Here is a 23,662-nt window from a genome sequence, read left to right on the forward strand (position 1 = left end):
CAATGCCATGTTTTAACAGGAAGCAAGCCTGGAAATAACCTACCTGTGTGGGAACTGGACTCCATTTCACCTCTGCTGCATAGATATATCTGTACTTTCTGCCATTATAATCATAGTTGATGCGAGGCAGTTCTATTCCTGCAGGTGAAGGGAGTGGGGGGAGAAAATCAAGCTCATAAATGCCAATGGGTGGTGGAGGAAATAAAGTCACAGCTACTATATATTTAAAGATATTAACAATGCATCAGGACAGTCTGTTTTGCAAGCTCATCTGGCGTGAGCAGGAGTCGGGCCCCAGTTGCGGCTGTGCTCACCTCCAAAATCACTCTTCTGAAGGGTTCCAAATCATTTTAATGGGCATTCCCCTGGGCAAATGATGTGGCAGATGGAACCCAATGGGCACCATTCTGCCAAAGTCTGTGGCATCTCAGGGCCAGTTTCCGCAAGCGGCAGAACTATACAGAGCAGATGTCTGCAACTTTTTACAATTTAAGAGTCATCAGGACTCAGAGCAAGAGGTCAACAAAGAGCCAGCACAAGAAAGACCATTTGCATAACTGAAAATACACAATTTAGCATTACCGATAATTGAGGTGCTGATTAATAATCCATATCATTTTCTGCAGCCCAAACACTGATCTTTGCAAGTCCTTTATCAGGAAGGGGCACACATGACGTCTCACAATAAGTCCTATGTATACACAGGAGCACCCCTGTGCGATTGTTGTGATGCAGGAGCATAAATCTGCGCATGGTTCACGCTTGGATTACCGGCAACTGTCCGCCTCTATCATTTCTCTTTCTGAAAAGCATCTCCAAGAAGCCCCTTAGTCCCATAAAAAAACCTTAGCCTTCCATTCCCTTCAGTTAGTGGTGATTGTAGCACCCCACTGTTCTAACACCCCACCTCAACCTGTGCCGTATCTTAAAAGATATGGTTTTCTTTGTCAAAGAACCATATTTGGTTCCACACTGAGTGATATTTGGCTCTGGAATCATAGGTTGCAGGCCCCTGATATAAAGCTGTTCCTGGACTTTTTCCAACTTCAGGTTATGCATAGGAAGGCTTCCACTTTTAAATATGAAAGTCTCCACAGCCCACAGCTGTTGGGGAGACATCCAAGGATTTTGTTAGGCCTCTGGCACTTAGGGGTCAGGGTGGTGGCGGCTGTCATTCTCGCAAGGCCAAAGGTGAATAGCACAGTCCATGGATAGAAAGGGTGAAGTTCTAAAAGCAGCAGCCGAGATTAAATAGGTCACAGGTGTGTGTGTGTGTGTGTGTAAAGTGCCTTCAAGTAGCAGCCGACTTATGGGGACCCCGTTTGGGGTTTTCATGGCAAGAGACTAACAGAGGTTGTTTGCCAGTGCCTTCCTCTGCACAGCAACCCTGGACTTCCTTGGTGGTCTCCCATCCAAATACTAACCAGGGCTGACCCTGCTTAGCTTCTGAGATCTGACGAGATCAGGCTAGCCTGGGCCATCCAGGTCAGGGCAGGTCACAGGTAGGAGGTCAAATTCCAGAAACCAGTCATAAAAGAGAAGCGACTTAGCCAGACACCATCTCCTCCACAGAGTCAAGTTGCTCAAACTGAAGCTCATGCTCTGGAGTTGGGGCTTTATAGGGCCTGGTGGACAGGAGTTGGTCCTTTGGGATCAGCTGACTGAGTGCGCATTCTGGTGGCAGCACTGGTACTGCAGCCTAGGTGGCGCCCTTGAGGCACAGAGCTCAATCTTGCAAGGCCTGTAGTAGGAACAGAGAGCCAGTGGCTCCAGCGGGAAAGGTCATGGCTGCCAGGAGCCCCCATTTGAGACTTCTCCCTACCTAGCACCTTAGAGACCTGGACACTCAGCAACAGGAGGGTACTGTGCTCACAAGACCCTTTTGGAGAAGAGGGACACAATGCAGACACACCTTCATCCTCCAGCCAATGGACTGGGGAAAAGGAAGAGGCAGTGCTTGCAGATCTGGGGACTGAAATTATGACGTTTAAGAAACTGATGCAATTCCCTCCTGAAGAACGGCCTCTCACCTTCGCAAAGTATTTCAGGCAGACAGTAAATGCCGCCGTCCTTTTCCTTCACAGCAGTTGCAGTGGTTGATGGCAGCCGGACCAAATTTGAACCCACTTCTGCATCCTGAAAGACATAGTGAAGAATGTGCAGCGGTTGAAAGGGCACAGCTCATGAGTATGTGAAGTTGCCCTTCACTGAGTCACTCCACTGGCCAACCAAGGTCAGCATTGTCTACTCTGACCGACAGTGGCTCTCTAGGGTCTCAGGCCAAAGGTCTTTCCCATTACTTACCACCTGATCCTGTTATAAAAGAGAGATGCCAGGATTGAACCTGGGAACCAAAGACCTTTATTTAAGCTGCCTTCTACTGAGTCAGACCATTAGTCTATTAAGGTCAGTATTGTCTACTCTGATAGGCAGCAGCTGTTCAGAGATTTTTCACATATCCTGATACCGGAGATGGAGCCTAGGCCGGATAAGAGCTCTCAAGGGGGCAGATCTGGCCCGCAGGCCTTATGTTTGACACCCCTGCTCTAGCCACTTCACAACATTTTTGTTATTTTTATTATGGCTTGGATCCCACCTAGATATCCATGGGTGTGGGTGGAATTTATGCCAACCAGCCTCCTGTGGGAGACCTCCAACTCCCCTCCTAAGCCATTCCTGGGGGAGGGGGTTGTTTTGGGCTGCCACTGGAGGGAGGAATTGTCCAAAATCACCCCCCACTAGGGTCGCCAGGTCCGTTTTCAATACCAGCAGGAGTTTTTTTGGGTGGAGCCTGAGGAGAGCGGGGTTTGGGGAGGGACTTCAATGCCATAGAGTCCAATGGCCAAAGCGGCCATTTTCTCCAGGTGAACTGATCTCTATTGGCTGGAGATCAGTTGTAATAGCAGGAGATCTCCAGCTAGTACCTGGAGGTTGGCAACCCTACCCCCCGCCCATGAAAATCTGGGTGAAATCCAAGCCAATTAATTAAATTTGAAGTTACTATTCAAAGGTTGTAAAGTGGGTAACTGAAGAGGCCTGAATAGCCCATGCTTGCCAGAGCTTGGAAGCTAGGCAAGGTTGGCCATGGTTAGTACTTGCATGGGAGACCACCAAGGAAGTCCAGGGTTCCTACACAGATGAAGGCAATGGCAAACCACTCTGAGCATCTCTTGCCTTGAAAACCTTACGAGCGGTCACCATAAATCAGTTGTGACTTGATGACACAATTATAACCCTGACCTGGATGGCCCAGGCTAGCCTGATCTCGTCAGATCTCAGAAGCTAAGCAGGGTCAGCCCTGGTTAGTACTTGGATGGGAGACCACCAAGGAATACCAGGGTTGCTGTGCAGAGGAAGGCACTGGCAAACCACCTCTGTTAGTCTCTTGCCATGAAAACCCCCCAAAAGGGGTCGCCATACGTCAGCTGCGATTTGACGGCACTTTACACACACACAACAAGGATAGGAAAGAATTATGATTCCTGCATGAGGCAAAGACAAACCCTCCTCAAGGCAGCAGAAAATATTTGATAAACAATATAAATAGGGCTGCCAACTATGGTTTGGGAAGTTCCTGGAGACTTAGGAATGGAGCCTGGGGAGGGACCTCAGTGAGGTATAATGCCATAGACTCCACCCTCCAAAGCAGCCATTTTCTCCTGGTGAACTGATTTCTGTCAACTGGACATCAGTTGTAATTTGGGAGATCTTCAGGCCCCAACTGGGGGTCAGCAACCCTAAGTATAAAGGATAATCGCTACAGACATTCTGGGCAACCCAATACCAATAATCGCCTTGAATGTCTTCCTGCATTATATTCCGGAATTCTTTGATTGGAGGTTTGGGAGGAAGGCTCTCCGAAAGGGAAGGGAAACCTGATTCAACCCCTGCCATTAGCACAGGGCTGTTTTCCCAGCATGAGCTCAGCCTTGTTCCGAAGGTGTCCCAAGGAACAACGTCTCAGCCATTCCACTGCGTGGCAGGCTGAAACTTGCCAGGCAGGCTGATGGGCAGAAAAGAGGCCTTCCTACAAAAACAATGGGTAAAAATACGCCACTCCAAGTCTGCTTCAAATGTGACGCCTTTCTGAGCAGCGAGAAACACTTACCCGCTGGAAAAGGTGTGCAAATTGTTACCTGTGTTGCAAGAGAGCCAGTGTGGAGTAGGGATTGCAGGACTATGAGCCCAGAATCCCTGGTCCAAGTATCACTTCATGCATGAACTCACTAGGTTGCCTTAGGCCAGACCATCTCTGCCTTTGCACACACACACCCATCTCCAATATTGGAATAAGTTTGGCCTGCTGTACAGGGATGCTTTGAGGGTAACTTAGGTCTTTTATGCAGGCTGTTTCCCTCACGGTCACCCCTCCGACGACTTCGGGTCTTTGTGTTGATTATGCATGCTGTTTCCGACCATCAGAGGTCGCCTCATTCTCCCCCTGCGTTTCCCCGCATTCTGCCCGGGATTTCAAGGACCTGTTTTATCTCAAATTTGAAACGCAGGCAAAATGCAAGGAAACACAGGGGGAGAGCGTGGCGACCTCTGACTGTCGGAAACGGCGTGCATAATCAAAACAAAGACCCAAAGTCGTCAAAGGGGTGACAGCGAATGAAACAGCCATGCATAAAAGACCTTAGCTAACGTATGGGGATTGCTTTGAACTTTATGAAGCATATTTACTTCATTTATACCCCACCTTCCTCCCCAATGGGGAGCCAAAGTGGCTTGCATCATTCTCTCCTCCTCCATTTTATCCTCACAGCAACCCTGTGAGGTAGGTTAGGCTGAGAGTGTGGCCAGCCAGAGGTCATCCAGGAAGTTCCCATGGCAGAGTTGGGATTCAAACCTGGGAATTGGCTACATGAGCATTAAAGAAAGTAAAGTAATCATTTAAGTAAAGCAATTCGCTTATTTCTTTTATTGGGGCCATATCCAGATCACGATCACATGATCTTTTTGGTGGACCCAGAAACAGCCCGGGTCATCTGAAACGGGCCGTAGCTCGTAAAATGAAATGAATTTAAAAATGTGGGTGGGTCCCTCATAGGGCATAACCAGCTTCTCTTGAATTACCCTGAGTTCTGGGGACACGAGAAAGCTTCACCTAGAAAGCTTCCTGTGGAGATGCTTTTGCAGAACAATATCCGAATCTGACCCCAGTGAGACCCCCCCGTGTTCCGATGGCTGTGCTTCCAGATGTTGTTTACAGTTATGATAATGATGTGTACCAAAACAAGCCATCCTATTCTAGAATTACCTTGTCAGACTGCAGAGGAACCACAAATCGCTTGCAGCATGGTACGGAAGTGGTTTTGGCAGTGCTCTCAAAGCTCCCATCCAGGTTTTTTAAATAGAACATGTCATACAGACTACCATCTGAGTAGGAAATGAGGTCTAAGATCACATGGCCATCTTCCTCATAAGCATTCACGTGGTGAAAGACAACCATGGCATCCGTGTAAAACTTGGTCGACACTTCTTTTCTGCTTCGTCTGTTGACAAGGTGAATCCACGTCTGCCAAAGGGAAAACAAATTAATAGTTAGGGAGTGCTGGTGTCACAAGGCTATTGTTAGTAGGGATTAGCAGTAAGAAATTTACTAATCTAGATCCACACCCCATTCATAAATATTGTAAAGGCTTTGCATGTCAACGGAATTATTTCTGACAATCTGCACCAGTCAACATCTGGACTTCACTGCTTCGTTTGGTTTCCTGGACAGTGGGAAGCGGGAGGGGCAGTGAGGCGAAAGAGTGACTCAAGAGGGATAACGTCATGCAGTTGCCCCTGCTAAAAAACTGTGTTCCAGTTTGCGTTCTAGTTTAAACATGAAACTGGAGCAGAACTATCATGCAGAAGCAGACTTTGTGTTTCCTGATTTTTGAAATTGTTTCAGTTGCTTTATTAATTTCCTGCTTTGGGTCTCGATTTGTTGAGAGAAAGGCAGGCATGTACATGGTTAAAGAAATGTAAATAAGTCCCATGCTTCTGCCATTAGCACAGCCAGCAGGGGTCAAAACTACCGCAGATTGGCAGGCAGGCTGTACCTCTCCAGGTTCTCAGAAAAACAGACGGCTCAGCACTTGCCGTTTAATTCAAGGGTGTGGAACTGCAAAGGAAATGTCCGTGCTTACAACAAATATAATAGGGATAGATGGTGAAAGAGACCCATATAATATTAAGAGGCAGTTACTGATAATGTACTATTGCATCGCTCAGGGAAAAATGCATTATTGTGCATTTGCTGTCTGATGATAGTGAACAGGACTTGTGGCTTGGAAGAAAGTCGTTCTGAACAGGAGCTGGAAATCTGACACAAAAAGAGCCATAGGGTTGGTCTCCTGAATAGGCACTATAGACATTTAAGGAAAAGGTGTGAGATCATTTGTGGGAAATGCCAGTTGTGTGGCTTAGAAGATGGTGTGTAAGGAACAGCTATGGGGAGTTTTGCAGAAGGCCAGAATACTTTTTGTTTTGTTCTTTTGTTGTCAAGTCAAACCCGACATGGCGACCCCAAAGGGTTTTCAAGGCAAGAGATGTTCAGAGGTGGTTTACCGTTGCCTGCCTCTTAGGGTGGCCAAGCAAATCCACCTGTCTGCCCGCCGACCAGCTGAGGGTTGGCAGGCAATGTGTGCACATGCGCCTGCCCACCGCACCACATCACTTCTGGTTTACACCCAGAAGCACCGCAAGGGGCCTTTTGCCACTCAAACTCTCAGTTCCTTGTGATGTGGCATTTCCAGGTGTAAACCAGAAGCGATGCGATTGTGTTGGTGCGGCCGTGCACGCGATCTTTCACTCACCTCTGCCCCCAAATCCTCCTGCTACAGTGATATACCAATATATATATATTTAAAAATCCATCACTTCCTGTCCACACAGTCCCCAAGCTCACTTTAGGTATGGTTTTTTTTGGAAAGATCATATCCAAGCAGGTTTGGGAACCTTCCAGCAGAGCTGGGGAAAACCTCGAAAGTGGGCAGCTGCACAATGATGCAGAAAAATGGGGGTTCCAATGTGGAAGCAACATACATGTCACAGGATATGACCACAGAACTCCATCGTAACTTATAGCTTGTTGCAGAGACAGAGGTACAAGCATACCTCGGAGATATTGCAGGTTTGGTTCCAGACCACCGCAATAAAGCTAATATCTCAGTAAAACAAGTCACTCCATTTTTTGTGGTTTCCCAGTGCATATAAAAGTTATGTTTACACGATATCGTAGTCTATTAAGGGTGCAATAGCATTATGTCTAAAAATGTGCTGTAATAATGATGAAAACGTTTGAAATATTGTGAGAATTACCAAATTGTGACACAGAGACATGAAGTGAACGCATGCTGTTGTTGGCAAAGTGGCGCCAACAGACTTGCTCGAAAACACAATATATGTGAAGCGCAATAAAGCGATGCACAATAAAACTAGATACGCCTGCACGGAGAGAACTGTGACCTGGCCGACGGAGAAGAACTTTAGGATTCAGGATCATTCCTTCTCTGGAAATCTGATGAAGGGGAGTATATATTCTGCTTTTCAGGAGTGCTTGTTTGCTTCCACTTATGCACTGCTTGTATTCTTGTAACTAAAATAAATACTAGAAAGACACTTGGAGTCATGGGTGCACTCTCTTTCTCAGCCAAAGAGACAGTGTAAACCTGGTTGTGCCAGGCCTGGAACTCCTCCCCTCTTGGGAAACCCAGGAGCCCATGACCATACCTTTTCATCCTTATGGAAGACGAGGCAAGAGGCCCAGCTGACCCCCCTCATATAGGCTGTTGCCATCTTGAGTATATCCAGCTTGAATGGCTGCTCTATAAACAGGATATAATTCTCCGAAATGCCAAAGCTGTGAAAATAGCTTGGCTGCAGTAGAGAGCGGGAGGGGATGGAACACATCACTTCAAGGTTTTTCAGGAAAGACTTTTTTTTCTTTGTTTCACTTTCAAAATCTATTTTAAAAAAAAAAAGAAAGAAAGAAAGAAAGAGCGTTTAGATTATAATTTCTTTAAATTGCTGGTCGAACCCATGGATGCTGTCCGCATAGCAGGGTTGCCAACCTCCAGGTACTAGCTGGAGATCTGCTAATTCAACTGATCTCCGGCCGATAGAGATCAGATCACTGGAGAAAAATGGCTGCTTTGGCAACTGGACTCTATGGCATTGAAGTCCCTCCCTTCCCCAAACCCCGCCCTCTTCAGGATCCGCCCCCAAAATCTCCCGTCGGTTGAGAAGAGGGACCTGGCAACCCTACCGCATAGGGTTTCTAGGTCCCTCTTCACTACTGGTGGGAGGTTTTAGGGGCAGAGCCTGAGGAGAGCAGGGTTTGGAAGGGGGGAGGGACTTCAATGCCATAGAGTCCAGTTGCCAAAGTGGCCATTTTCTTCAGGTGAACTGATCTCTATCGGCTGGAGGTCAGTTGTAATAGCAGGAGATCTCCAGCTAGTGCCTGGAGGTCAGCAACCCTATGTCCGCAGGGGCTGTAAAACGGAGTTATTCCACCAGGCCTACAGTTGACAGCAGCCACGACTTGTCATCTGTGCTGGCCTCCCTGTCCCTCTCCTCCCTCGAGTTATTACCAACTGATATATTGGAGGGCTCTGGTTTTTTGCAGGGCCTGCAGTGACTTTATGCTGCCAGTAAGCACCACTTGTTCTATTTATTATGTTAACTGGATTAGGAATCTTATTGATTTTGGATACTTTTGTGATTTTAATGATTTGTGTATATTATTGTGGTTGGTTGTGAACTGCCCTGAGCCTGGCCATGGCTGGGGGGCGAGGGTGGGGTGTAAGAATGAATAATAAACAAACAAGAAACAAACAAACAAATAAAACATCTAGAGTGGCCTTCAGTCACACCACTGGTCCATATTAGTTAACTAATATCTACTCTATCTGGGTATTGTTCTTCAAGGTATGAGGCAGAGGTCTTTGCCAGCTCTGTTACCCAAGATCCTTTATACTGGTGATGTACTGAACTGGGTATCTTTTGCATGCAAAGCACATGCTCAATTACTGAATCATTGCTCCTCCTTTAATTAAAGCTGTGACCTGTCTCATAACTCAAATTGTTGCCACACCCTGATTAATGACGATTATAGTGAGTGGCATCTTCATAACTGTGGGTAGGACACAGGTCAGTGTTGGCTCATCTATGTGCGTGCAGCAGTCAGCTTCCCTGCCTGTATCTGAAGAAGTGGATTCTGGTTCCTGAAAGCTTATTCCGGAATAAAATCATATTCATCTTTAAGGTGTCATATGACTCTGTCTGTTCATTAATTGACACCTGTATGTATGCCCAGATTCCATTGAGAAGAATTGTGCTTCTGGTGATAGAACTTGCCTACAACTCAAAGTACAGGTTCTCACCTATTAAGTCCTGAACAGCTTGGAGACCAGAATACCTGAAGAATCACCTTCTTCCATATTGTCTTGCCCTCCAGTTAAGATGCTCTTCACAAGCCCTGCCCTCTGTGCTCCCGTCTTCAGAAGAGATGGGTAGCAACCAGAGACAGGGACTTTTTTGTGCTGGCACCTCATCTGCAGAAAGCCCTCCCCCCTTGAGGCACACCTGGTACACTCCTCCACTCATGTGGAGGAGTGGGGAATCAAACCCGGTTCTCCAGATTAGAGTCCACTGCTCCAAACACCAAGCTGGCTTTCTCCAACCTTTTGCCTAATGTAATTCCATTGACCCGCTGGTAGACATGCAGAGTATATTCTGTCCAGAACTGAAATTCATTTGGTCATTCTAGGTCATTCTAAGGCACCGTCCATCGTACAAATGTTAACACGTCTCATCTTAAGCAACCCTAGTGCGCCACATTTGTGCCACAGAAAATCCCAGCCACATTTGCCTTTTACCTGGTGCTGAAGGGGGGATCTTAAAAAGAACGTATTTTGTCTTTCCTTTATTAACGATGGAGGTGCCCATGTTGAGAACATTTCCAGCACTGTCATAATGAGGATGGGCTGTTGCCAGATTGATGGCTGCATACTTGGAGTAGTCAACCTACCACGTGGCATCAGAGAAGACAAAAACACAAACAAGGAGGGTGGGAAATGCATTTATGACATCCCAGAAATGTCTGGTTTCATTATTGACGAACAAGTTGGCACCTTCAGCAAGCAGACGAATGACTAAGTCATTGATTTAAAAAGAGCACGCCGTCCAGATCCTTCAGGTTCAAGAGAAATGGAATCAAGGAGTAAGTGACTTTGGGGAGAGGCTATGGCTCAGTGGTAGAGCCTCTGCTTGGAATGCAGAAGGTCCCAGGTTCGATCTCTGGCATCTCCAGTTAAAAGGGACTATGCAAGCAGGTGATGTGAAAGACTTCTGCCTGAGACCCTGGAGAGCCGCTGCCAGTCTGAGTAGACAATACTGACTTTGATGGACCAAGGGTCTGATTCAGTATAAGGCAGCTTCATGCATAGGATGGAATGGACCAGAACCTACACCAGTGCGGTGGAATGGTTATAGTATCAGATAAACCTGGGAGCTTCAAGTCAAATCCCCACTCATTTCACTGCATCTATTACTGTCACCCGACCTAATCTACCTCACAGGGCTGTTGTAAGCATAAAATGGCTGAGGAGAGAACCAGGTACGCCACTCCGAGTTTATTTATTTAGATATTTATACCCTGCTTTTCACTCCAGTGGGGACTCAAAGCAGCTTACAACTTCATTCATGCTGCCTCCATTTTATCCTCACAACAATGACTCCAAGAAGTAGGTTTGGGTAACAGAGGGCAAAACAGGCCCAAGGTCACTAAAAGGGATTAAACGGCAGAGTGGGGATTTGAACCTGGATCTTGTGGGTCCTAGTCCTTTTGAGCACATCTTTGCTCAACCCTTTCCGCCTTTATTGGCTCTCATTTTGACAATGACGTGTAAACACAAGAAGCCCACACTCACCTTTTCCAGTGTTTCCAGAGTCCGAGGATCAATTTTCCTAATGAAGTTGACTTCACTGCTGGCATAGTAATCATCACCATTTCTTATGATGTTGATCAAGCAGTTGTCTGTGAATTCAGGTATTGTGTGGGATAGATAGCAGAAGGCCCTACGTTTGAGAAAACAAACATCCCGCTACCACAACGGCACCATGCTTCCTATATTCAAAATAATGTACACACATCACCAGGTTGTGACCCTTACAACAGCCCTGTATGGTAGTCCAGTGTTATTGTTCCCAGATGGACAGGGACACCAAGGCTGGGGAAGAATGGTTTGACGGATGTCAGCCAGTGAGGTGTACAGGTTGGTGTTGGACTAGGATCTGGGAGACCAAGGTTCCAATCCCCATCCTGACAGGGAAGCCTACTGGGTGACCTTGGGCCAGTCACACTCTCAGTGTAACCTACCTCACAGGGTGAGGATAAAATGGAGGAAGCATGAATGAAGTTATAAGCTGCTTTGAGTCCCCACGGGGGAAAAGGTGGGGCATAAATGAAGTCAATAAATAAATAAATAAATAAATAAATAAAGGCACCTAGTGCGCAAGGCACCAGGAAATTTGAACCAAATACCCCTGGATCACTGCTCATTTGCTTAGCCTCTGTGCTACACCACCTTACACTCTGTGCTACACCACCATGCTTTGGTTTCCAAGTGCAGTTTAAGGGCAGGAATATCCCCTAGAGCAGGGGTCATCAACCATGTTGAGCCGGTGGGCATTTTTGGATAACTGCAGTGATGGATAACCTTTCACTCCAGACACTGTTATTTATTGGGGGGGGGGGAACTGGCATGCCCTGGACAGTGATCCCCAGCTTGACACTCATGGGCGCCATGGTTCCCACCAGCATGTGTTTACTGGTACCTACTTCCTTCTTCTGCAAAACATCTCTTCCCCAAAGCAAAGAGCCAACCCTGGCTTTCCTTTACCTCACAGGAGCAGGAGGTCCTTCAGAAGAATCTAGGAGGCATCTCCTTTAGGTTGTCAAGGAGCACCCATTCATAAACAGCTCCCTTCATTACTGTAGGATCCTTGGCTTGGAAGCTCCCAACATCAGTGCTTCAGTGTTTGGTTCTCGTGGCGCTTTCTTGCATGTCCAGGGTAATGATGATTGCCACTTTGGGGTCAGGAAGCAATTTTCCTCCAGGCCAGATTGGCCAGGGATCCTGGAGAGGTTTTGGGGTTGTTGTCTTTTTGCCATCTTCTGGGCATAGAGTAGGGGTCACTGGGGGCATGGGGGGGGGAGGGAGATGTGAATTTCCTGCATTGTGCAGGGGGTTGGACCTTGGTGGTCCCTTCCAACTCTATGATTCTAACATTTTGTGATTGCTCTCCATGGCAGCTATTTTGTGATTGGTGTCACTCCTCCCAGGCAGCCGTTTTGTGCTGCCACCCTCTATCCTTTCTCAAATTTCCAAAAATGCCCACCGGCTCAACATGGTTGATGACCCCTGCTCTAGGGGATATTCCTACCCTTAAACTGCACTTGGAAACCAAAGCATTTGGGGACCACAGAATCATAGGGATGCAGAAAGCACCAATTCAGTGTACCAGCTCTGCTTATTTTTTTTTGCTTTTAGCATTATCTACTGGAGGATCTGTAGACAAAACAACACAACATATTGCTTTATGGGCCAACTCTGCACCTTGGCGTGGAAATCATAAGACTTGGGTAACTTACTATTGCATTTCCACGCACAAACAACCATGCTTGGCAATACACACCCACACCCATTGGAATGGCTGGAAGATTCGGCATCTGTTCTTGTCTCATATTTGTATTACACAATTTCTTGTTCCTTGCTATGATTGTATGCAGGTGGTTATTTCTGTACAGCAACGTGAGCGTTTCCTCTTATTACTACGGTGGCCCTAGCACTGATATAGTATCAGAAGCCTGATAACTGTGAAGCATAATGGGGAGCATGAACAGGGGAATTTGCTGCAGGAATTTCCTAAGGCCTGAAAAGCACCACTTCTCCAATATAAATAGTGGTGAAATTGACTAAGCAAGGTCCTCCGCAGCTTCAGGTGTAGTCAATTTCACTCATGAAAGATACCTTAGATTTTTAATTAAAGAGCTATGTAAGAACATCTGCATGAGCTCGGTGGCGCAGAGTGGTAAGCTGCAGTACTGCAGTCCAAGCTCTGTTCACGACCTGAGTTCGATCCCGACGGGAGTCAGTTTCAGGTAGCCGGCTCAAGGTTGACTCAGCCTTCCATCCTTCCGAGGTCGGTAAAATGAGTACCCAGCTTGCTGGGGGTAAAGGGAAGATGAATGGGGAAGGCACTGGCAAACCACCCCGTAAACAAAGTCTGCCTAGGAAACGTCGGGATGTGGCGTCACCCCATGGGACAGGAATGACCTGGTGTTTGCACAGAGGACCTTTACCTTTAAGAACATCTGCATCCTATGCATCCTTTTTAAAGCAGATTTTTGTTGTTGTTGCTTTGCATTATTGATTCTCGTAATCAAATTGATGCACAGTTAATTAAGTAGCAGTTAAGCTCATGCATGTTTACCAAGAAGTAAGAGAGAGAGAGAGACGACATTGCATTGTGTCACATCACAAAGGGACCAGGTATCAAAGGCCTAGGTAAACAGGAACATTTTCAATTGCAGCCTAAAGCTAAGTAACAAAGCAATCTCGCTGGCCTCCCTGGGGTGTGTGTTCCACAACTGCAGTGTCACCAGTTTTCAAAACTTGTGTAGGGAAATGGAAGATAGGAAACCTGTCTTTCATGTGACATTCCACAGATCTGCACACCTCTCAATATTTAAACAGTAGTCTCCTCGACCATAAGATGGTTCTCTGCCACATAACATAAACAAACAAAAGCAATTTTTCTCTGACAGATGTGTGATACAGGAGAAATGACACAGCCCTGATGCTAGAATATGTGTTACTAACAGTGAGGAGATAGACACTTGTGAGGAGGTCGATATTTGCTTTCCACCCTCTTCAGCAGTCTTGGAGCCAACTGCAAGCTCCAACTCCTTAGGCTCCAAAGGCCACGGGAGGCTGGGATTTTTGCAATTATGGATAAGTATCATTTCTAATCACCTAAAAACATACGAGCCACCATAAAAAGGGACAGATCTTGCCTACATGTTGTATGAGATAAGCTCTGACTGGGCCGCGGCTCGGTGTTAGAGCATCTGTTTTGTAGGCAGAAGGTCCCAGTCTCAATTCCCAGCATCCCCAGTTTAAAGGATCTGGCTTTATTTCTATCATGAGTTAAATACTTGTTAGGAAGCAATCTCCCTAAAGAAAGTTTAAAATTTAAAAAAAATCACAATAAAGAGAGAGAAAGAGAGAGATGGAAAGGATCAGGGTTTAGCTGATGTGAAAGACCTCTGTCTGAGAATATGTGGAGCCACTACCACCCTGACCCTGATGAACAAATAGTCTGATTCAGTATAAGGCAGCTTCATGACTTACTAGTCCAAGATTAAAAAGTAGGGGTGGGGGTGTCCTGATCTAGGCTGAAGTCAGGAAAAGCAGTCAGGAAAAGCAAGGCAAAGCCTCCCCGGTCTCATGGAACAGCAGCACGCATATTTCGGCTGCATACAGGCAACCAGGGAACCAAGTATGTTGTTCCAGTGAACCCTGAAGGCTAATCATGAGGCGTAAGTGCTCCTTACTTGGCAAAGATGTTTTTGCATGGATCTGGATAAGCCATCGTTCCAAATTCTGACACCACAATTCTGTTGGCTTCAACGTTGCGGTTATAAGTGTCGCTGCGGAGGTATTTGCTTCGATAGAAGACTTCCCCTGTTCATGAAGAAAACAAAAAGCTTAATATCTTTGTTCATTGATGTGAAAAAATGCAGTTTGATAGCTGATATTGTTTGACATTTGGTAATGGCAGCAAAAAAATAAATACTGGAATGAACTCAAAGCATCTACTGACACTGAAAGGATGGATATGTAAGAGACAGAATTTGGCTATAAAACAGATTGAGACTATTTAGCTGCTTCCATGTAGAAATACCAGCAAGAGGCCTGGGAGCGAGTGGGAATGGCGTCCACACGCCCTGTTCCTATGCCACACATTGATGAGTCACCTTAACTCCATCCTCCCCTTTCCCCCCCATGGGGTCTGCCCACAAACACAGGCTCTATGGAGACAGCTCTGCCCCCACCCCATGGTCCAGCACCCTCTTTTCCTCATTCCCAGCTGAGCCACAGTGTAAAATTACACCACAGTTCAGCTGGGGAAAAGGGGGAAAAAAACAGTTGAACATAAGAAAGGCCCTGCTGGATCAGACCAAGGTCCATCAAGTCCATCAGTCTGTTCACACGGTGGCCAACCAGGTGCCTCTACGAATAGGTATGCATCATCAGCCTGGCTACATCCACCCCCTATTACTGGTTGATGGCATAGAGCAGGGGTGTTGAACTCATTTGTTACGAGGGCCGGATATGACGTAAATGTCACTTAGCCAGGCTGGGCTAAGCCTCACCAGGCCAGATCAGGCTGGGGGAGGTGGCTGCCTCAGTTGGCAAGCCTGCACCAGGCTCGGCAGCCCAGATCGAGAGTGGGGGCTGCCTTGGCTGGTCGATGGGCCAAATAAGAGCTCTCAAGGGGCCGGATCCGGCCCCCAGGCTGTATGTTTGTCACCCCTGGCATAGAGTCTACATGAATGCACTGCCTATCACTACCCCACAGCTCTTCCTTTGATCCAGTTCAAAGGAGAATACAAGCCGGTGGGATCACAACATCGGGGGCTTCCTGCATTTCATGTAGTGAAAAAGTCCTTGTCTGGAAGCAGCCTTGGTGTCAACATGTTTGGTAAAAAAATACACAGAGACTATTGGTCTCCCTTTATTACATTTATGAATACAAACTAGGTACTATTTTTTTCATTCTGTCATTTCTCCTCCTTCTGTTTCTGTATGTACATCTTTGATTATTTTTTTTAAAGCTCAACATCTTCTATATATCATATTCATGAGCGGCATGAATGGTGACCCCCACACACAGATATATTTGTGGTATAGAAGAAGAAGAGTTGGTTTTTATACGCCGACTTTCTCTACCACTTAAGGAAGAATCAAACCAGCTTACAATCACCTTCCCTTCCCCTCCCCACAACAGACATCCTGTGAGGTGGGTGGGGCTGAGAGAGTGTGACTTGCCCAATGTCACCCAGCTGGCTTCATATGTAGGAGTGGAGATACCAACCCAGTTCGCCAGATTAGCCTCCGCCGCTCATGTGAAGGACTGGGGAATCAAACCCGGTTCTCCAGATCAGAGTCCACCGCTCCAAACCACCGCTCTTAACCACTACACCTCCATTTAATATCAAAGGGAGCGCTAAAGGTCAGGGGAAGACCATCTCCTCAGTATGAAGAAGGATCACACAGAGATACCTCAGTCTGAGACCCTGGAGAACTGCTGCCAGTTTGAGTAGACAAGATAAACCTTGACCGACCAATGATCTGATTGAGCATATGGAAGCTTCATACACATCACTGGCAGAAATAGTGATAAGAATCCTTTTGGTGCCAATAGCGCAATAGCAAAAGGGATGAAGGAATGGACCTCATGACACATGGATTGGCAAGGAATGATGATAGCCAAATTGGTAATAATAAGGGGGTGGGGAAAAGGAAGCTGTGCTCTATGGGGAAAGGCAGTACTGGGCTGCCAGAATCATTATCTGCTGCCTCCTCTGAAGACCACACCTAATTAGCCCGGAGGCTCCTGCAACATCACATTGGTTGTTTCTTGTTCCTTTTAGGCCCGCCTTCAACAATGAGATCAACCTGTCCGGAATTCACACTCCATTGCTAATAACAAAGCCCTCAATAAATACAGATAAGAGTGTGGTGTTCAGAGGAGAAGGCGAAAGGAGCCAGCATGGAGAGCCTCACCCCTCTGCCACATGAATAACAAATAAGTTCTTCCTTCCTAGGGTGCCACTGCCACCAGATGGGGCCTGGAGTTCTCTCAGGACTATGACTGATCTCCAGACCAAGAGAATGACAGCTCTGGAAGGTGGACTCTGTGGAATCAAAACCCTGCTGAGTTTCCCCTCCCAAATTTCCAGGCATTTCCCAACCTGAAGTTGGCAACCCTCCAGATCTCTCATCTTCAGACTGTTGTATACCTAAAGACAGTGATCCTCAACATGGTGCCCATAGGCACCATCTTGCCCATTGACTGTTTCCTGGGGCCCACTTTCTTCTTCTCCAAAGCAAAAGGCTAAAATGCCTCCAGAAATTCCTTCAGAAGATGCCAGGAAGCATCACCCTTGGGTCTGGAGAGGGGACCCCCATTCCAAAATAACTTCCCTCATTATAGGAGGGACATGGTTTGAAAATCCCACAATTAGGGGGTTTGCCCTGCCATGGCAGCCATTTTGTGACTGGCCCCACCCTCCATGATAGTCATTTTGTGGTAGCACCCAGTAATTCTTTTCAAAATTCCAAAATTCCCCATAGACACAGCAACATTGGGGATCTCTGACCAAAAAGAGGTGAGCCCTGATAGAATCTCTATTGTTGTTCACACTGAAACTAGGGTGTGGATAGAGTTCTGGTTAAGATGGAAGAAAGTGGGATTGGAGACTGTGTTGGGAGCTATACTGGAAACTCCTGGGGGCCAGAACAGGGTCTCCGGCTGTCAGATGCCTCTCCCTTGCCTGAATATTCTCTGACCCGAGAAAGGACATTCAGAACTCCTACAAATTTCTTGTATTCTGCAGAATGTTACAATTCTACTCTAATTGCTTTATTAGATATTTGTATTGTTGATAGTCAAATGCCTCGACCATGTGAATAAAAGAATAAGTGTCCCAAATTTTAAAAACAAATAAAAAGACAATGGAGAAAAAAAAGTGGGGAGGAGAAAGGATGAAGGAGACATGGCAAACAGAGGGAGGGTGGGAGCCAAAGGAAAATGGACACTGAAAATGTAAAATGAGATGCATGATCAGAATAGAACTAGAGATGACTCCCCAATCTGAACAAAATATTTGAAAGCTGTTAGTATATAAACAAGTACACATGAACACATGAAGCTGCCTTATACTGAATCAGACCCTTGGTCCATCAAAGTCAGTATTGTCTACTCAGACCGGCAGCGGCTCTCCAAGGTCTCAGGCAGAGGCCTTTCACATCACCTACTCACCTAGTTCCTTTAGCTGGAGATGCCGGGGATTGAACCTAGGACCTTCTGCATGGAGAGCAGATGCTCTACCACTGAGCTACAGCCCTTCTCCAGTAGTGGGAGAAAGGTTTCTGATTTTAACACAATAAAAATCCCCAACAGTCTGAAGTGAGTCACCACTTTCCAATCTACTACCCATATGCAGAAAGCCCACAAATTTCACTTCGTGCTGTAAAAATGCAAAGTAAAACAAAGCAAATCCCTCAATCCCTTAAAAAAACAACACCTCACCAAGAATATTGTAAGAGTGAAATCCCAAGTAAAGCAAATGCAGATTGCTTCTAACATACATCAGCTGCCCAAGCAGCCAGAACCATGTGTGCAAAACATCTTGAGACGAAAGTGTATGTGCCAACCTTCCAGGTGTTATGATAAATGACAACATTCAGATAAGAAGGGCCGTGGGAGGGTAGACACAAGGAGTACATGAGCTATTTGCTGCTAGCGAAGCCAAGGTACTTCCACAGCTTGACTACGAGTCATTCTAATGGACATAGTTACATGAAACCTGTTTCACCAGTTGCCAGAGCACAGTGGCCTGGTTTTGTGCTTGGCTTCAGCAGAGATGGAAATCCTGCCGAATGACACACCATCTCAATGAAAAGTACATTGTTGTGGCAACCTGCTTTGCTAAAGTCTCCAACTATGGGACTCATACAGGCCTCTCGTTATATGCTGGCCTCTCATTTGCTGCTACATAAATGCTTAAGAGAGCCAGCGGGGTGTAGTGGTCAAGAACGGTGGACTCTAATCTGGAGAATCGGGTTTGATTCCCCAGTCCTCCACATGAAGCCTGCTGGGTGACCTTGAGCTAGTCACAATTCTCTCATAATTCTCTTAGCCTTGAAAACTCTACGGGGTCCCATAAGTCAGCTGTGACTTGACGGCAAAATCACACACAGAGATACACACAAATGCTTAAGATGGGACACGTGAACCGCTGTGCTAGTCTAATGCTTTGACAAAAACCTCGACACTGTGCTGCGTGGTAGCATTGTATTAGGCTGGTTCACTCATGCATGTTCACACAAACGGTGCCACATGGTGTAGTGGCTAGAGTGTCAAGCTAGGATCTCGGTTCAAATCCCCTGTTCTGCCAGAGAAGCACACAGGGTTACCTTGGGCCAACCTCTCTCTCTCTCTCAGCTTTACCCACCTCACAGGGATGCTATTATAAGAATAAAATGGAAGAGGCAAAAATAATGTTGTAAGCCACTTTGGATCTCCGTCAGGAGAAAAGCAGTATAAACATATCTAAATAAATAAATGAATGTATGAATAAATAAATAAACAGGGCTGCATTTCAATCAATATTAGGTTTGGCTAGTTAACATATTTCCCCCATTTTTTATTATTAGAAATATATATGTATAAAACAGCATACAGAATCAGTACACAGAATAAGAAAAATTATGCCAATAAAGGTATGTGTACGTGAATAAGAAAAATAGATTTTAAAAATCTCAAATCTCAAGCTGCAGTTATCATTACAATCATTACATCTGGACTAAAGGCAAAAGTGTAATAGACAATAGTATTCTTTGCCATACACAATAAAAACAACTGAATGTGTCAGTAGTAACAATAATAGTTTAACAACGATCATTTCATTAATCTTGCAACAAAATAATAAGTATTCTATACTTGAAATGATACGGTAAACACGGGTTCGTGGTAAACAAGGGTTCGTCTACCTGCTGTCACAATACGCTTTTAAGATTAGACATTGTTATGAATTCAAATACAGCATACAATTGATAAAGCCACTTGCACTATTACTAAATGTTATACTTTTCTATACTCCATTTTTCCCCTTCCCCAATTTTACAGTTATAATTCTTTTCTGACCTATTTCACTGTACATACATAATCAAGTTGATTTTTTACTAGTTAACATACGGTATTAACAGCCAGCTTTTGGTAGCGGTTAGAGTGATAGACTAGGTTTACAAGACCCTGGTTCAAATCCCCACTGTGACAGTTTTGTTTGCTGGGTGATCTTGAGTGCTGTTGCTCTCGGTCTAACCTACCTTGCAGGGTTGTTGAGTATAAAACGTAGGAGGCAAGACCAATTATATGGTCCTTGGAGGAAGGATGGGATACATTGTACAAAATGAATCAATATGTTCACTGTCTGATTATTGCCAGACTTCTCTATCAATGCAGACTAAAGCATTTTTTCTTGGTTTTGAAAAATGATTAGGTAAGCTTGATAAGTATTTATATAATTATGCATGGTGTTGAGAAATTGGGTGGAGAGAATGTTTTCTCACTGAGGCTTATGGGCAGTAGGTTTAAGATAGGTAAAAGAAGGCACTTTTGGGCACAATGCCTAATTAACTGTTGTAAATCCAAGCTGGAAGGTACAGAGATGGCCCTTAGGCTTAGATGGCTTTAATAGGGAATTAGGTAAATTCATGGAAGACAGTCTTTCACCTTTTATTAGCACTGAAGGCTAAATGGAACCTCGACATTCAGAGGCAGTATTAAAATATTTATATGCCACTTTCCCCACTTACAAAAACACCTAACTGACAAGCAACAAATAAGTAAAATAAAAAAGGTATTAATAAGATAACAAATTAACTTCCAAGCGCTTGTCTGAAAAGGACAGGCTTACATTTCTTAGGAAAAGCCAGTCTTACATCTTTGTGGAGTCCCTTCCATAATTTTGGAACTGCTGCTTGAAAAGTGGGGAGGGGCTTATTGTGGCCAATCAGACAGTTCAGCCAAGGATGAGCTCAGGAAGACCCTGAGGTGGTGAATAGGCTCGTAACAGGAGAGATGATGCTTCAAGAATATATCTCACTGGACACCCATTGCTTGCAGAGTGGGGAGGTACGACTGTAATCTGCATACTCTACTTGTGGACTTCCCAAGAGGATCTGATGGGCCACCATATGAAATGTGATGTTGGATAGAATGGACTTTTGTTCCGATTTAGTAGGGCTCTTCTTAACCCTTGATGGCCAGCAGCTATTAACCTGACTCTGTTGTGTCTGAGGTAACTGTGGATGCTGTGGAAACTCCACCTATGGTGTTAAAACTGTGATGGCTCCTTTGCTCAGGTGGGCCATCATTTGATGCTGGAATCATCCCACAAGGCAGACATTCATGCAAGAATCAATCCTGGGTGTTATAAAAGATGGTACGCAGGTACCATGCCAGGCCATTATGCCAACACAAATGTTGAGAAGTGGTATTCCAGGAGAGATTAATGTCGTTCTGGGATCAGCCTTCACTGTGACCCATTCACTTCCGTCTATGCAGCACCTTGAACCCATGAAGCACTTTAGTTAGACTACTAGTCTATGCATAGGGATGCCAACCTCCAGGTGGTGGCTGACGATCCCCCGCTATTACATCTGATCTCCAGGCGAAAGAGATCAGTTCACCTGGAGAAAATGGCCGCTTTGGAAGGTGGACTCTATGGCATTATACCCCATTGAAGTCCCTCCCCTCCACATACCCTGAACACTTCAGGCTCTACCCCCGCAAATCTCCAGGAATTTCCTAACCTTGAGCTGCCAATCCTATCTATGCAGGTCAGCCTTGTCTACTCTGACTGGCAGAGGCTCTCTAGGGCTGCAGGTGGAAGGGGCCTTTCACCTTTCCTACTACCGAATCCTTTTAAACTGGAGAAGCTGAACATTGAGCCTGAGACCTGCATGCAAGGGAGATGTTCTGCTCTCAAGCCAAGGGCCTTTAAAAACAGTTCTTTAGCACTACATTCCGCGCTAGGTGCGTATGTTCTACCCTTGCACTGGGGATTCCCCCTCCTGAGTTTGTGCCCTCTTATGTGAGCTTGCTGACAATCCCAAGCCATAGACGTGCCTTTATGCTTGCCAGATTAAATGCTTACCCAACTGCAGAGATGTCAGGTCGTTTTGCGAAAACTCCATACTCAGATCGAGTTTGTGAATGTAAATCTGGAGATATTGGGACTTTACACCATCTCTTATTGTTTTGTCAGCACTGGTCAGCTCCTCGGTTGCGTTGGATCACCCCAATATTGTCTAAATACAAACTTCCCTTGGAGTCCTGGGTGATATCCCACATAATGGGAGATATTCATCCTGATATCACTAGTTCTGTTGCAAGATTTTTGGCGGAGGTGATGTCGCTCAAACGTCAAACCAAAACAAGCACGTAAACTACGAGTTGAATGTTGAAACAGATTTTGTGATTTCAATGAGACTGGTTCAGGGGGAATATATTGTTATGGTATTAGTGATGCTATGTTTAGTAATTGTTTCTACTGTGTTTTAACCTTAAGTATACGTTGGGTGTTGTAAATTGATTATGTGTTGTTGTATTATGTATTATTGTTATGGTTAAGCTCAAGACCTTTGGTCAAAGGAGCTAGTAAATAAATGGAAATAAAAACAGTTCCCTTGCATCATCAGACCATTAGTCTATGAAGGCCAGCCTTGACTACTCTGACTGGCAGCGGCTTTCTGACAGAAGTCTATTCAAACAATTTACTACCTGATCCTGTTAACTGGAGCTGCCAGGGATTGAACCTGGGACCTTCTGCATAAAACAGAGGGACTTCCACTAAGCCACAGCTTCTATTGGCATTAGGCGGGTGAGCAAGACTATTTTAGAACACCAAAATCTATAAATGGCCTTGCTGGAGGAGACCAAAAAACCCATCAGGAGGAGACCCATCAGTTCACCATGATGTCTGGCTAGTAGTTAGGGTTTCCAACCTCCAGGTACTAGCTGGAGATCTCCTGCTATTACAACTGATCTCCAGCCGATAGAAATCAGTTCACCTGGAGAGAATGGCCGCTTTGGCAATTGGACTCTATTGCATTGAAGTCCCTCCCCTCCCCAAACCCTGCCCTTCTCAGGCTCCACCGCAAAAACCTCCCACTGGGGGCAAAGAGGGACTTGGCAGCCCTACTAGTAGCGATCACTCCATCTTGCACCAGCGGGTCCATAAATATGCTGTTATTGTGTTTTATATACCTAGGTGGTTATCAGTCATGGCTGTAGAGCATTCCCCTGGCATCACCTCAAGCTTCCGTAAAGAGTTTTAGCTTCATTGTCTGAAGCAGGAATACCAGAAATCTCCAGTACAAACATGCTTTTGTGTGGCTCTGTAGGATTAGTAGCTGCCTCAACAGGTCTGCTGCTGGAACAGAGTTGAGAACTCAGCAGCTGCAGTCAGAGAGACACACAACTTTGGGTTCAGTTTTGGAAGAAAAGCAAGCAGGATAAGTCAACACACCAAACCTGAAAAAAAGCAACAGCCAATGTACAAGAGGCAGAGCTGTTCATTTTTAATACCTCCAGCTTTAAAATCTCAGTATTTGATTCAGTACCTGGTCTCAGACCTTGAATATGTGAACCAGAGAACACAGTACCTCTGAGCATGCGCAAAATGTTTCTGTCTGTCATCACAAGCAGTCCCTCCCCATCATGCATATTTGTGGGTTTAGGGAAATAGGCTCTAGTTCATGTACAGCAATCTTTTTTTTACGTCATTTATAGTCTGCCTTTCTCACTGAGA

General features: G+C 45.6%; 1 protein-coding gene and 1 non-coding gene across 2 annotated transcripts in view; both read right to left on the reverse strand.

The window, feature by feature from the left end:
- BCO1 (beta-carotene oxygenase 1) overlaps positions 1-23,662 on the reverse strand; it is a 37,929-nt gene that overhangs the window by 9,280 nt on the left and 4,987 nt on the right. The window contains exons 3-9 of the mRNA XM_056862835.1: positions 14,612-14,741; positions 10,923-11,070; positions 9,870-10,017; positions 7,723-7,955; positions 5,261-5,518; positions 2,031-2,136; positions 44-138 (exon numbers count right to left, since the gene is read on the reverse strand). Coding sequence (XP_056718813.1) covers positions 44-138; positions 2,031-2,136; positions 5,261-5,518; positions 7,723-7,955; positions 9,870-10,017; positions 10,923-11,070; positions 14,612-14,741 — 1,118 coding nt within the window. The remainder of the gene's footprint in view (positions 1-43; positions 139-2,030; positions 2,137-5,260; positions 5,519-7,722; positions 7,956-9,869; positions 10,018-10,922; positions 11,071-14,611; positions 14,742-23,662) is intronic.
- TRNAG-UCC (transfer RNA glycine (anticodon UCC)) lies at positions 18,120-18,196 on the reverse strand. Its single transcript has one exon. It is a non-coding gene; the product is annotated as a tRNA-Gly (tRNA).

The sequence above is a fragment of the Euleptes europaea genome, chromosome 17 (assembly GCF_029931775.1).
Source record: "Euleptes europaea isolate rEulEur1 chromosome 17, rEulEur1.hap1, whole genome shotgun sequence".
In the NCBI taxonomy this organism is placed as follows: domain Eukaryota; kingdom Metazoa; phylum Chordata; class Lepidosauria; order Squamata; family Sphaerodactylidae; genus Euleptes; species Euleptes europaea.